Genomic DNA, 15,868 nt, shown 5'->3' with positions numbered 1-15,868 from the left:
AAAAGATCCCCCTTGCCTGTCAGGATACCTGGCCCTGTGCCCTGCCCCCCTCACCCACCCCCTGCCCCTATGGCGGTTTTCGCCTGGGGGATGCTACTGCTGCGGCGCCTGGCGTCCTGGAGGGTGGGGGTGGGTAAAAATGGTACCTGTTCCTGCTGGGTCTTGTTTTAGATTCTCTGTGGCCTCCAATTTGGGGTCCCCTGACCGAATGACGAGACATGGGGGCCGCCATCTTTAGTGTGGGCATATGGAGAATTTCTCCCCTTTGACCTTCATGGTGCAGCCATTTCCCCTGTACTTCCCATTGACTTGCATTGGCAGCCATTTTTGTGTAGCCCTATGGAGCTACACAGGCAGCATGACCTTTCACATTCTACCCAGGCTGATGTCATATCCTGTGACTTTAATTTCTCTATCGCTCATTGACAGACGTAGTCTTCTTGATTCTCAAGAGCTGGGTTATGTTGTCTCCGCAGGAGTAGGACTAGGCAGAATGACAAAACGTTCTGGCTCCACCCTAGGGGGCAGTCCCTGAGGGTATATCCTCCCTCTCTCTGCTACAGGGAATCAGTTTTTTTCTGTCTAGTCAGGAGTAAGGACCTAAGTTCCTTGCTGGGATCTTTTGGTCCTGGCAAGACTTTTTTTCTTTAAGAAAAAGACATTTTTTAGGTAGTTTTCTCCAGTGTTTTTTTCCTGTGAGATCTTCAAGCAAAAATGCCGGACTGGGCGACACTTGTGGTCACCCCAGCCGGCCTACGAGCGCGTGCAGACCAGGCATTGCGCTTGGTCGGCCGCGACATATTCAAGTAAGTATGCGGGGCCGGGCGACGGGCTGGATGTGAGATCCAGTGGTCACCCCGGTTTCTGCCTAAAAGCGCGTGCAGACCAGTGCGCTGAGTCGGCCGCGACGGAGTCCCAGTAAAGGGACTGACTTTGCGAGTTAAAAGCTCGCTTGGACGCCAGGACCAGAGAGTCGAGGCGTCCACAAACCCCCACCTCGGTGGAGAGGGTATTATGAAGAGAGGGTGCCTGTCGGTTCGGTATGGTGAGTAAAACGTTCCCTTTTTTCCTCATTTATGAGGCAGTATATATTATGGGCCCCTCCATATATGGTCAGTATATATCTGACACTTACAAGTCCCCCTTGTAATACAGCATGTGTTTGTGGGAAGTGGACTTGGTTCAAGAGCTAACACTCTACCCAGCAGACTGTAACATTACAGCAAACATAGGAGGTATAATCCTACCTTATGTGCAGTGTATCTCTGTAGATCCATGTGTCACCTCTCAGCAGAGTGCAGGTGGATGTGCTGGGAAGACGATATCGGCGGTCCGCCGCCATTTTGCCGTAGACCGAATGCATGTATGTCCTCAGGTCACGCCGGCCGCCATGTTTTTGGAGTCTTATGTCTCTTCTATGGGGGCGGCCATGTTTTGTGAGCCCAGCTTCCTCGTGGAGGGCTGGGAACGCCGGAAGGCGTACACAGGGGGCGGAGCCACGCCTTCTGCCCGGGAAAAAGCAAACAGCTCCTTCCAGTCTGTGTAAGACAGACGCTGGCTGCAGTTTGTTGGAAACTGCACTGCATCGGTTGGTGAGCCTTGGGGGTCCCTCTCTCTCTCTCTCTCTGGGATCGAGAAGCAGGTACTCTGAGGGGCGCTATTGCGCTAGGGGGAGACACACAAAAAAAAAAAAAGAGTTTTTTTGTTTATTGCTGGCAAAAGTGTCCTGTATTAACATGGACCCTGCCACTCATGTATCTCCTCCGGATCCCCTCGAGGGGTCTGCGGGATCCTCCAGCACCCCATTGACAATTGAATCTTTGTCAGCCATTATGGAAACTTTTGTGTCCCGGGTGGAAGTGGCTTGTCAGGGACAGGGCGCAAGAAAGCGACCCCCGCCTAACCCCTTATTATCTGAAACCTCGGATTCAGACTCTGAGCCTATTTCTGCAGTTGCAGGTACTTCATCTGGTATTGGTGTCTCGGGTCCTGTCTCTTCAGACAGTGAGGAGGATGTTTCGGCATCTGCCATAGCCCGAGAGGAAGCGTTGGTAAACGCACTCATTGTATCTGTTCAAGAGACTTTAAGGTTACAGGGTATTCCATCAGAAATAGCTGAAACTGAGATCCCTTTTGGGACTAAAAAGCGCATCAAAGTGACAAAGGTTTTTCCATTGCCCAAATGTTTTGGCAATCCAATCGATGAAGAATGGCGTCTGCCAAAACGCACTTTTAATATTTCCAAACGCATTGACAGGCGTTATCCGTTTGAGGAAACCCTTATTAAGAAATGGACAGAACCACCTGTGGTGGATTCACCAATTGCTAGATTGAATAAAGCCACGGTTATTCCTTTAGAAGACGCTCCGTCTTTTAAAGATCCAGTGGATCGCAAGATAGAAGCTGATGTCTCGCACCATGTTTTCCTTGATTGGATCAGCTTTCAGGCCAATAATTGCTATTGGTCTGGTTTCGCAGGCTGTAACTGAATGGACCAAGTGGTTACGCCGGGACTTAGAAGAAGTCCCTCAGGCGGTATCAGATTTGTTGGAACAAATGATACAGGGGTTACAGTTTGTATGTGATGCGGCGTTAGACGCCACTCCATTAATGGCGCGAGCATCAGTCTCAGCAGTGGTTCTCAGACGTACACTGTGGCTAAAAGGTTGGATAGCCGACCAAGGTTCCAAAAAAGCATTGGCTAATATCCCCTTTTCAGGAGAACGTCTATTTGGAGCCAACTTAGATGAGATCATTAAGGATCTCACCGGTGGAAAAAGCACCTTTTTACCGCAAAATTTTAAAGGTAAAGGAACTCGTCAAAGACGAGGGCCTTCTTTTTCTGCTCACAAGAGGTTTTTTCGTCCAGCGGGTGAAAAAACGAAGTCCTCCAAAGCTCCTGCAGGAGGCGTCAGGGGTCGTTGGTCGGGCAAGCAAAAGCCCGCCCCCTCCAGACCTGAAGATAAACCATCCAAAGCCTGAAGGTGCGCCCCCACCCATAACTGGGGTGGGGGGACGTCTTCGCCGGTTCCCGGATCCATGGCTTTCCAGAATCCCGGACAAATGGGTTTGCGAAGTCATAAAGTCAGGGTACAAGATCGAGTTTCGATCTCTCCCACCGGCGCGATTCTTCCCTTCCAATATCCGACTATCTCCGGATCGCCTAGAAGATCTGCGGAGAGCAGTCACAGATCTACTACAACAAGGAGTGGTAGTCCACGTTCCTTGGACAGAACGGTTTCAAGGGTTTTATTCAAACCTGTTTACAATACCCAGGAAAGAGGGCAAAGTGCGTCCAATTCTGGACTTAAGAGCGCTCAATTCTTTCGTCAACATAAGATTCAGAATGGAGTCCATTCGCACGGTAGCAGCCTTCCTGCATCCAGGGGATGTCCTAGCGTCCATAGACATCAAGGACGCCTATCTTCACATTCCCATTTTCGCAGGACATCAGCGTTTTCTACGCTTTTCCGTAGAGGAGAACCACTATCAGTTTGTGGCGTTACCTTTCGGTCTCGCCACGGCTCCGCGGGTCTTCACAAAGGTGTTGGCCCCAATGTTGGCACTTCTGCGCCAAAGAGGTATATCGATTCTAGGTTACCTAGACGATCTTCTGCTTCATGCAGAGTCTCCTCAGACCTTGCTACAAAACATAGAAATTACTATGATTTCTTTACAGGAATTCGGGTGGCTGGTGAACCAGCAAAAGTCATTTCTGGTTCCCACCCAGAGGCTCGAATATCTGGGTCTAATTCTAGACACAGTCAGGACAAGAGTTTTCCTTCCGGTAGGGAAACTCCGAAAGATTCAATCAGCAGTCCAGTTGTTACTGTCCAACAGCTGGTCTTCCCTTCGGACTTGCATGAGGGTTCTGGGGTTGATGGTGGCTTCATTCGAAGCAGTCCCATTTGCCCAGTCCCATACCCGAATTCTTCAGCAAGAGATTCTTCTCAGATGGAATCGGAATCCGGAATCCCTGGACAATCAGATCCGATTGAGCAAACAGACCAGAGAGTCTCTGGTTTGGTGGCTTCGGTCTCCAATGCTCAGCCAGGGAAAGTCATTTCTGCCAATATATTGGACGATAGTGACCACGGATGCCAGTCTATCCGGATGGGGAGGAATTCTCGGTCAGTTTTCTGTCCAGGGACTTTGGTCCCCGGAAGAATCCAGATTACCGATAAATGTATTGGAACTGAGAGCGATCAGACTTTGTCTGATTCACTGGACCGAGCAGCTCCAGGGCAGCCCGGTTCGGATCCAGTCGGACAATGCCACGGCCGTGGCTTATGTCAATCATCAGGGGGGCACCAAGAGTGTCCGAGCGGCCAAAGAAGTGGCTTGCATTCTTCGCTGGGCGGAACGATTTGTTCCAGCAATCTCTGCGGTGTTCATTCCGGGGGTGGAGAATTGGCAGGCAGATTATCTCAGCCGTCAGACCCTGGATCAGGGGGAATGGTCCCTCCATCCAGACGTTTTCCACCAGTTGTGCCTACGGTGGGGCACCCCGGATGTGGATCTGTTGGCATCACGATTCAACAGGAAAGTTCAGAGATTCGTGGCTCGCTCCCGCGATCCTCTAGCAGAAACCGCAGACGCACTGATCGCCCCATGGGGGCAATACCAGCTAATATATGCCTTCCCTCCTCTCGCGTTACTGCCAAGACTTCTTCGCAGGGTAGAGGAGGAAGGAATCCCAGTAATCCTGGTAGCTCCGGACTGGCCTCGTCGAGCTTGGTACGCCGACATGGTCAGACTGGTGGCGGACGTCCCGTGGAGACTTCCTCTCAGAGAGGATCTACTGTCTCAGGGACCGATCTTCCATCCTGCTTTACGATCGCTGGCTTTAACGGCCTGGCTATTGAGACCCAGGTGCTGAAGGACAAAGGTTTGTCAGCTTCAGTTATTCCTACTCTAGTTGAAGCAAGGAAAGCGACTTCCAGAAAGATTTATCATCGCACATGGAAGTCCTACATTGCATGGTGTGAACCTTTGGGGTTCCGTCCTCGGTCTTATTCGATTAGTCGAATATTGGCTTTTCTGCAACAAGGGGTTGAGCAGAAACTGGCCTTGAGTACTATCAAGGGTCAGGTCTCAGCATTAGCCATCTTCTTTCAGAAGCCTTTGGCTACTCATTCCTTGGTGCGGAATTTCATCCAGGGGGTGCGACATCTGGCCCCGCCAGTGCACGCGCCGTTACCCCCCTGGGATCTTAATTTAGTGTTGTCGGTTCTTCAGAAACCTCCCTTTGAAGATATTAGGGAGATTCCTCTACCCACGTTGTCCCAGAAGGTGGCCTTCTTGGTGGCTATTACTTCTGCACGCAGGGTGTCAGAACTGGCCGCATTATCTTGTCGTTCACCATATCTGGTGGTTCATAGAGATAAGGTGGTTCTTCGTCCGAATCCATCCTTCCTACCAAAAGTGGTTTCAGAATTTCATCTGAATGAAGAAATTGTATTACCTTCCCTGTGTCCTAAGCCCAGTCATCCTCGGGAATTTGCTTTGCACTCCTTGGATGTGGTCCGGGCGATCAGGGTATACTTGAAAACGACAGACTCGTTTCGCAAGACGGATTCACTTTTTGTGATCCCAGATGGACCCAAAAAGGGGTTGCCTGCATCTGCCGCGACCATTTCCAAATGGATCAGACAGACGGTAGTACAGGCTTATTCTATTAAGGGTCGGGAGCCCCCGTTCCCTGTTAAGGCGCACTCCACTCGGGCACTTAGTGCGTCATGGGCCTTTCGCCATCAGGCGTCAGTGGTCCAGGTGTGCAAGGCGGCTACCTGGTCGTCGGTGCATACCTTCTCTAAACATTATAAAGTTGATGTAATGGCATCGTCTGATGCCTCATTTGGCCGCAAGGTTTTGCAGGCCGCAATTTGAGGAGACCAGTGGTCTACCTCGAGGGTTTTTTTCCGTTGGAAAATTTTTCTTTAGTCTCATTCTTTGTTTATAATGAGCCTTTAAAACTTCTAGTTTGGCACCGGTTGGGCCTTCTAGATTGGATTTGATTTTGTCAATCCCACCCCTCATTTGTGGCACTGCTTCTGGATGTCCCAGCTCTTGAGAATCAAGAAGACTACGTCTGTCAATGAGCGATAGAGAAAAATGGATTTTTGTAAGAACTTACCGTAAAATCCTTTTCTCTTAAGCTCATTGACAGACGTAGTACCCGCCCCTCTATCATTGAGTTGGGTTGGGTTAATTTCTCTGTACTGCTTTAAACAGAACTGATTCCCTGTAGCAGAGAGAGGGAGGATATACCCTCAGGGACTGCCCCCTAGGGTGGAGCCAGAACATTTTGTCATTCTGCCTAGTCCTACTCCTGCGGAGACAACATAACCCAGCTCTTGAGAATCAAGAAGACTACGTCTGTCAATGAGCTTAAGAGAAAAGGATTTTACGGTAAGTTCTTACAAAAATCAATTTTTTCACTTTCCTGCTGCACAGATGGACTCTGGAGGTTTCTCAGAGAGGAGGTAAAGTACTGGGGTATCTTTGGGCATATATATCCCTGTGCACTCTTATCTGCATATATTTAAGGGGACTCCGCACTCCGCAGTGATCGGCAGTGGGGACCACGCTCAGCGCTCTTAAAGAGACAGTACACCTGTTTTCTTTTGAACTAATTGGAGTCTCAGGCAGTGGTTTAACCCTCAGACCCCCTTAGTGCGACTACCGGACCTTCCAGATTGCAGACGCTGGCCGCGATTTCAGCAGCACTGGAAAGCCTGGTGACCAAGGTCGATTTTGTGATGAAAAAGGTTAATAGCCGAAAACTGCCGCTGCCTTCACCATCATTGGTGGGGTCCTCTGATTCAGAGGCTGATATGGTCACCACGGACACCCCCATCCTTGAGGGATCGCTGCCCTCGCAATCGGATGGTGAAGAGGACCTGTCCTCTTCAGCTGCAGGGCGGGGACACACTTTGGTGGAAGCCCTGATATTTTCAGTAAGGGAAACTTTAAAAATGGCAGATGAGCCCACACCGACAGTGACACGTGTGTCCTTTGGCTCCCAGAAAACCCCAAAATCTGGCAAGGTTTTCCCTTGTCCCGAGAATTTTCATGATATTGCTAATGAACAATGGCAGCATATCAAGCACGTGCTAGTAGTGCCTAAGTGCTTTAAATGCCGTTATCCCCTTGCAGAGACAGTTTCGAACCTTTGGACGGTACCGCCTAATGTAGATCACCCTGCATCCAGGTTGATCAAATCTACTATATTGCCTGTGGGCGATTCTCCGGTGTTTTCAGACCCGGTGGACAGATGGGTGGAATCCCTTTCCTGCCACCTTCATGTGTTGGTGGGTTCAATCCTGAAACCGATTTTTGTGTCTGTTCTGGCATCACAGACTGTTACGGAATGGGTAAAGGTTTTTAAGGGGAACCAAGATGCTAAATTAGTTTCCCCGGAGTTGATGGAACTTATGGACCAGATGACCCAGGCCCTGGTGTTCCCGTGTGATGCGTCCTTGGATGCGGCTCCCCTGGTGGCCAGAGTGTTGGCTGTGGGGATTGCCATAAGACGCATGGTTTGGCTGAAGAGCTGGTCGGCAGACCAGGCTTCCAAGAAAACCTTAACAGATCCCCCTTTCCTGGGGGAGCAATTATTTGGAGGCTCGCTGGATAAGTTGATCAACAGTCTAACTGGTGGGAAGAATACTCTTCTTCCTCAAGCCCCCAAAGGTAAGGCACCCCGTAGTAAGCGGGGACCTTCTTTCACCGCTCATAGATGGTTTTTTTGTGCCTCAGGGGTGCAAGACAAAGGTAAGCTGTTCAGGGCTTCTGGAGGGGCTAAAAATCCATGGTCAGGCAAGACCAGCCAGTCCGGTTCTGCGGACAAGTCCCCTTCAGCATTAGGGGGCCCTCGCCAGTTTCTAGGGTGGCGGGACGTCTGCGCTTCTTTCAGGAACCCTGGACTTCCTTTATTCAAGACAAATGGGTTTACAAACTGATTTGTTGCGGGTACAAGATCCAATTTCGGTCCTGGCCGGTGGACAGGTTCTTTCAGTCAAATCTTCGCCTGTCTCTGGATTTTTGAAGGATCTCTGTGATGCAGTGCAGGATCTCCTTGCTCAAGGAGTGATTGTGTCGGTTCCTCTGCAGGAACTCTTTCAAGGTTTCTATACAAACCTGTTCACTGTGCCCAGAAAAGGGGCAAGGTGCGTCCAATCCTGGACCTCAAGGCTCTGAACCGCTTTGTGCGAGTGCAGAAGTTTAGAATGGAGTCTATTCGGTCGGTGGTAGCGTCCTCAAATCAGGGGGATTTTCTGGCTTCGATTGATATCAAAGATGCGTATCTACACATCCCCATCTATGGGGGACACCAGCGATTTCTCTGCTTTGTGGTGGCAGAGGAGCATTTTCAATTTGTGCTGTTACCCTTTGGTCTCACCTCTGTTCCCAGAGTCTTTACCAAGGTACTGGCTCAGGTATTGGCTTTGCTGCACCAAAAAGGGATTGCGATCCTGGGATATCTGGCTGATCTCCTATTGAGAGCGGACTCTCACTCTGCTCTGTCGGGCAACCTGTCGATTACAGTTAAGACCCTTCAGGAATTCGGGTGGACTATCGATCTCAAAAAATCTGCTCTGACGCCCTCAGTGAGGTTGGATTATCTGGGGCCGGCTCTAGATTCCACCTTGGTGAGTCTGTCGTTACTACAGAATTGCATGAGAGCCCTGGGTCTGATGGTATCAACCTTCGAGTCGGTTCCATTTGCTCAGACTTACTCGAGACCTCGGCAAAAGGAGATTCTTGCCAAATGGAAAAGGGATCCACAGTCTTTAGACAAAATGATACGCTTGAGCCGACTCACAAGGTCTGCTCTATCCTGGTGGATTCAGTCGCCAGCATTGTCAGGGCAAGTCCTTCCTACCACTGTTTTCAATGGTGGTCATTACAGACACCAGACTGTCAGGCTGAGGTGGGAGTGCTGGGGAAGCTCTGTGCACGGGGGACCTGGTCAACAGAGGAATCTTACTTACTGATCAAAATTCCGGAGCGCAGAGCAGTCAAGCTTTGCCTGATCCACTGGACGAAATCGGCTACAGTGTTCTCCGCTTTGGATCCTAATCGGACAATGCCATGGCTGTGGCTTACATCAATTTATCAAGGGGGCACCAAGAGTGTCCTGGCGGCCAAGGAGGTGGCCGAGATTCTGGTATGGGAGGAAGACTATATTCTGGCTCTTCCCGCAGTCCACTTTCTGGGTGTAGAGAATTGGCAAGCAGATTACCTGAGTCCCCAGGTGCTGGATCAAGGAGAACGGTCCCTTCATACGGAGGTGTTTCATCTTCTCTTTGTCCGGTGGTGAACTCCGGAAGTAGACCTGTTTGCGTCTCGCCTCAAAAAAAAAGTCCAGAGGTTTGTGGCCAGGTCTCGGGATCCTCTGGCCAACGCCACAGACACCTTGGTGGCTCCCTGAAGCCAGTATCGGCTGATCTATGCCTTCCCTCTGATAAAACTCTTGCCAAGGCTTCTCCGCAGGGTGGCGGTGGAAGGAATTCAGGTCGTTCTGGTGGCTCCAGACTGGCCTCGTCGGTTTTGGTACAGACCTAGTAAAAATGGTCGCCGATCCTACGTGGAGACTTCCTATGAGGATCTGCTGTCCCAGGGACCGATCTTCCATCCTGCTTTACGATCGCTGGCTTTGATGATGGCTTGATTGTTGAAGGGGGCTGAAGGAGAGGGGTTTATCTGAAATAGTGATTCCTACACTGTTGAAAGTTAAGAAAGCTACTTCTAGGAAGATCTACCATTGTACATGGAAGATGCACATTGCGTTTTGTGAGCTGCTTGGTGTTCATCCTCGCTCCTTCCTGGTGGCTCAGATCTTAACCTTCCTTCAACGGGGGGTTGAACAGAATTGGGCATTGAGTACCATCAAGGGCCAGGTCTCGGCCTTGGCGGTCTTTTTCCAATGACCTTTGGCCACACACTCCCTGGTGCGTACCTTTCTTCAGGTTGTCTGACATTTGGTTCCTCCAGTTCGCTCTCCTTTGCCTCCTTGGGATCTTAATTTGGTGCTTTCAGCTCTACAGAAGCCTCCCTTTGAAAATTTTCGTGAGATTCCGCTGCTTACACTGTCCCAGAAGGTGGTCTTTTTGGTGACTATCACTTCTGCATGCAGGGTGTCGGAACTGGCAGCGTTAACCTGTCGCTCACCTTATTTGGTGATTCACAAAAATAGGGTGGTACATCGCCCTTTCCGTCATTCCTTCTTAAGGTGGTACCTGACTTTCATTTGAACGGAGACGTTGTGTTGCCTTCTGTGTCCCAGGCCTAAACATCCAAAGTAAATTGCCTTGCATGCATGCCTTGGATGTGGTTGATTCCTACGTTTTTAAAAGCTAGGAAATCTACCTCTAGTAAGATCTAACATCATATGTGGAAGACTTACATTGCGTGGTGTGAGTCTCTTGGGGTTATAGATCTAAATAGGGCCCCTGAGCTATCGGATAAATATAGATCAGATAAAGGATGGCTGCAGCTGCCTGTTCAGCCTTACCAAAGCTGAATAAAGTTGGATAAATAGAATAAAATATGGAGCTGCGCTTATCAAAGCAATAAATTCATTAAGAATGTGCAGTGAATTAAAAAGTGAAAAAAAAAATATTAAGAAACCTTGTGTGAAAGTAGGTGCATATTACACTCCCTTCAATATCAAAGAAACATTTACTAAATACAGATGTGATTAAGATGCAGTTGTGAACAAGTATGTGACTCCTGCACTGATTGATAGATGAATCAAACTCTCTCCTGGGTGTACACCCTTACCTTACTGCTGTAAGTTAACAGCATGTAATAGATCTTCTGATAATCCTGAAGTTAATCCAGGGTGGGGGCTGTGGCATCCAATTAAAGCAGGGTACAAATAGAAGAGACTCTTCTAGTGTAGTATTTTTTCACAATTATTGTAATAAAAACTCCCATTTAAAACTGCAAATCGGCAGGTTAGATCCATGTAACTATATCTGTATATTTCGAGCTGTCCGTCGGCCGCACTTCCGGGTTTACCTATCACATGGCGTTCTAACGCGTATCGTCACGGTCACGTGACTTCCTCAGGGGATGCTGATAGGCTTTGCTTGAATACTAGAATGCTGGCATTCACCATATTATTGTGGTCTGTCCGGTTATAATTAAAACCAGTGAGCTGCGGCCATAAGCTTGTAGCCTTTGTTATTGGCTTACCGAGTGTAAACATCAGTGTATATAAATATATACGATTGGCCCCACGAAATAAGAGAGAGGAAGTATTACTTTACTGAGAGAGTAGTGGATGCATGGAATAACCTTCCTGCAGAAGTGGTAGCTGCAAATACAGTGAAGGAGTTTAAGCATGCATGGGATAGGCATAAGGCTATCCTTCATATAAGATAGGGCCAGGGACTATTCATAGGATTCAGATATATTGGGCAGACTAGATGGGCCAAATGGTTCTTATCTGCCGACACATTCTATGTTTCTAGAGACGAGCCAATACGCTGTCAAAAAACGAGGATAAATTGTGATTTAAGGCCTCAAAAAAGAGATCTTAATAAAAACGGGCATCATATTGTAGTCTATATACAACATTAAGCATATGGATAAAAGATCCTAATCTTAAATATCTAAAAAGAAACATTCATGGGGGATAAACAATATTAGTCAATTACATGATAGTTGACTGGCATGGTGACCATGCTTCTGTATTCTCTGCTAATTTAACATGCTTTATCCAATACTTTATTTTATTATTATTATGGTCTGCTAATGGCTTAATTTCCGGGATTGCTACTTTTTATATACATTTTAATTTTTTACAGTAATTTTATGCCAGTCAACTATCATGTAATTGATTAATATCGCTTAGCCAGCCATGTTTATTTTTAGATATTTAAGATTAGGATCTTTTATCCATATGCTTCATGTTGTATAGACTACAATATGATGGCTGTTTTTATTAAGGTCTCCTTTTTGAAGCCTTATTTCACAATTTATCCTAGTTTTTGACAGCATATTTGCTCCTCCCGCTCCTTTTATTTAGTGGGGCTGATTATATATAATTATATACACTGATGTTGACACTCGGTATGCACTAGCCATTAATAACAAAAGCTACAAGATTATGGCCGCTGCTCATTGGTTTTAATTATATCCGGATAGACCACAATAATATGGCGATTGCCAGCATTCTAGTATTTAAGCACTGCCTATCAGTATCCCCTTAGGAAGTCACGTAACCGTGACGATACGCGTTGGGATGTCACGTGATAGGCAAACCCAGAAGTGCGGCTGACGGATGGCTCGAGATATACAGATATAGTTACATGGATGTAACCTGCCCATTTCCACAGTTTTAAATATGAGTTACTATTTTTATTACAATAAATTGTGGAAAAATACACTAGAAGAGTTCTGTTTGTACCCTGCTTTAATTGGATATCTCAGGACGCCACAGCCAACACCCTGGATTAACTTCAGGATTATCAGAGATTTATTACATGCTGTTACCTTACAGCAGTAAGGCAAGAGTGTAGCACACCCAGAAGAGTGTTTTAATTAATCTCCAATCATTCGGTGCTGGAGTCAAATATTGTTCACTGACCACAGCTTCTGAGTGTTCATGTTTTTGGCACATGATTCACATGAATGGATTTTAAATAACGGACCAAGACATTTAAGCACCTTTTGATCACTTCCAAGTGCAATATGGTTTATTCACAACTGCATCTTAATCACATGTTTTTAGTTATTGTTTCTTTGATATTTAAGTGAGTGTAATATCATTTGTTTGGGACTGTATGTACCTACCTTCACACAAGGTTTGTTAACATTTATCACAGTTTTTCACTTTTTCATTCACAGCACATCCTTAATGAATTTGTTTTGATAAGCGCAGCTCCATATTTTATCCTATTTAGTCTCTTGGGGTTCATCCTTGCTTCGTCTCGTTGGCTCGGATCTTAACCTTCTTTCAATGGGGGGGGGGGGGGGGTTGAACAGAATTTGGCATTGAGTACCAGCAAGGGCCAGGTGTCGGCTTTGGTGGTCTTCTTCCAACGACCTTTGGCCACACACTCCCTGGTGTGTACCTTTTTTTTAGGGTGCCTGACATATGGTCCCTCCAGGGCGGTCTCCGTTGCCGCCTTGGGATCTCAAGTGGTGCTTTCAGCTCTACAGAAGCCTCCCTTTGAAAATATTTGGCAGGTTCCGCTGCTTACGCTGTCCCAGAAGGTGGCCTGTTTGGTGGCTCTCACTTCTGTGTGCATGGTGTCAGAACTGGCGGCGTTATATGGTGGTTCTTCGCCTCTGTCCGTTGTTCCTTCCAATGGTTGTCTCGGTTTTTCATTTGAATGAAGACAATGCGTTGCCTTCCCTGTGTCCCAGGCCTAAACATCCAAATGAAATTCCCTTGCATGCCTTGGATGTGGTCAGGGCAATTAGAGTGTACCTGGCAGCTACGGAGTCTTTCAGGGAGTCAGACTCTTTGTGCTCACGGACGGACCTAGAAAGGTTGTCTGCTTCCTCTGCGACCATTTCCAGACGGAACAGACAGACGGTGGTTCAGGCCTATTCCATCAGGGGTCAGGTTCTTCCTTTCTCTGTCAAGACGCACTGTACTAGGGCGCTTCGTGCCTCTGTCATCAGGCCTCAGTGACGCAGGTTTGCAAGGCGGCCACCTGGTCGTCTGTGCACACTTTAACAAGGTTTTATGAGGTGGATGTGTTGGCATCTGCGGATGCTTCTTTTGGCCGCAAGGTTTTCCAGGCTACTGAGGACCTGGTCCTCTTTGAGGGTGTATTGTTTTTCAGATGAGTTCCAGTTGTTTATGGTTGAGCTCCATGTTACCTGGTTGGCTACGGTTTAGTCTTGGTCCCACCCCTCATGTTTGACACAGCTTTGGGTCGTCCCAACTGTCAAGAAGATGAGCTGTGTCAGTCAATAAAGGAAAGAGAAAATTTGATTCTTGACTTACCGTAAAATCCATTTCTCTGATATTCATTGATGGACACAGCACCCACCCCTCTGTAAAGTTGGCTTTCTTCTGACACTGCTTGTTACAAAACTGAGTGCTTATGACTATGTGGGAGTATACCCCTTCGGACAGCCACATAGGCGTAGTCATGCTTTTTCCTTCCTAGTGTCTTCCTCCTGTAGGGGGCAACATAACCAACTGTCAAGAAGATAAGGAGCAGTGTCCGTCAGTGATCATCGGAGAAATGGATTTTACAATAAGTCAAAAATATTTTTCTTTTTAAATATTAATTTGCCATAATGTACCATAATTTAAAAAATTCTGACTACATTAGTTTCCCATATTAACAATATATTCTTTCTTTGTGACAGCTCTTGCGACTCTCAAACCTCAGGCTGGTATTTCTGTACTCCAGGCCAGTCCTGCACCTCAAGCAGGAGCAGCTGTAAGTATATTCATTATTTATTGTACTGCTTGCTTTATCCTTTCTTTCTTATTAATTATTTATTGCATTTGTCTTGACAGGGTTCTGTCGAAGCAATGGAACTTGGAGAACTCATAGGAATGTCAGCAGAAATTATACAGAAGGTTTGTTGAATGGTATATTACAGTTAAAGTATAGTATTAAATTGAGTTGTATAAAAAAGAAAAGTTTTATTAACCTAAATGACTATTACAGAATAACGATAAAAGTAAAGCTAATGTTATCAATATAGTCCCTTCACTAGTTGGGCATCTTGGCTTGGGGCACATGAGAGAAAGGGAGAGAACGAGTTTTGCTACTGTTTTAATGATGCTTTGCAAGAAACTGCCTATATAGAATCAAGGATGCCTGTAGATAAAAACAAACTGTGCAGCTTTAAACATTGGTAAACAATGCTCTTTCTTTTTTTTGTATACAAACTTTTTTATTAGGGTGAAAAAATTGTGGTACAAAAGCGTATATTAACAGTGAGGTAAACAACAATAAACAATAGTCATTGTTACAGAAAGTATGTATAAGTTCTTGTCAGATATAATTAAACAACAGGATCAAGAAAAAATAAGACTTCGTATGAGTGGTGCCGAGTAGCGGACCTATGACAATTTCCATAATACTGCATAAAGCAGTAAACATACAAGAGTATATAGAGAACATATCGTTAAGTACAAAATGACTACAAAGGTTTGTCTGTTCCTCAGATGAGACTTATTCACACTATATGTGTTGCCATACATTGGCTGATTGCAGTAAATTGGAAATCCTCTTCGTTCCCCCAGGCCCAATTAAAGGCTAGACTCTCTTCGATTAACCAAATGGAAAAAATTTTCCATGTAATTTACAATTCAACAAAATTCTATGATAACAAATGGGAACCTTGGTTTGATCACTCTAACATTCTATTCCCACCGATGGGTTCCTAATCACAAATATATCTTTACGATGTAGTTGGTAACAATGCTCTTTCTATAGGTGTAGGCCTATGTGCGCTATCCCTCAATGCTTGCCCTAGTAGCTCTGAGCTTAGCCAATTCTGCAGGAGAAAAGATGGTGGACCCCGCGTGTGTGGGTGTGTTATGGGGGTGAGCATTAACAGCTGGGAGTGTCTTAATGTCCTAACAGCAGGACAGGATGATACTATCCCATCATCAGCCAGGCTTCAGGAGCTACAGTGCATTGCAAAGTATTCGGCCCCCTTGAACTTTGCGACCTTTTGCCACATTTCAGGCTTCAAACATAAAGATATAAAACTGTAATTTTTTGTGAAGAATCAAAAACAAGTGGGTCACAATCATGAAGTGGAACGAAATTTATTGGATATTTCAAACTTTTTTAACAAATAAAAAACTGAAAAATTGGGCGTGCAAAATTATTCAGCTCCCTTAAGTTAATACTTTGTAGCTCCACCTTTTGCT

General features: G+C 46.5%; 1 protein-coding gene across 1 annotated transcript in view; it reads left to right on the top strand.

The window, feature by feature from the left end:
* PRPF19 (pre-mRNA processing factor 19) overlaps window positions 1-15,868 on the top strand; it is a 328,967-nt gene that overhangs the window by 115,741 nt on the left and 197,358 nt on the right. Inside the window, exons 5-6 of the mRNA XM_082268946.1 lie at window positions 14,344-14,417; window positions 14,498-14,560. Of these exons, the coding sequence (XP_082125072.1) occupies window positions 14,344-14,417; window positions 14,498-14,560 (137 nt within the window). The remainder of the gene's footprint in view (window positions 1-14,343; window positions 14,418-14,497; window positions 14,561-15,868) is intronic.

The sequence above is a fragment of the Pelophylax lessonae genome (assembly GCF_965119305.1).
Source record: "Pelophylax lessonae genome assembly, chromosome: 9".
NCBI classification, from domain to species: domain Eukaryota; kingdom Metazoa; phylum Chordata; class Amphibia; order Anura; family Ranidae; genus Pelophylax; species Pelophylax lessonae.
Note: the sequence above shows the minus strand (reverse complement) of the source record. Positions and strands in the feature narration are given on the sequence as shown.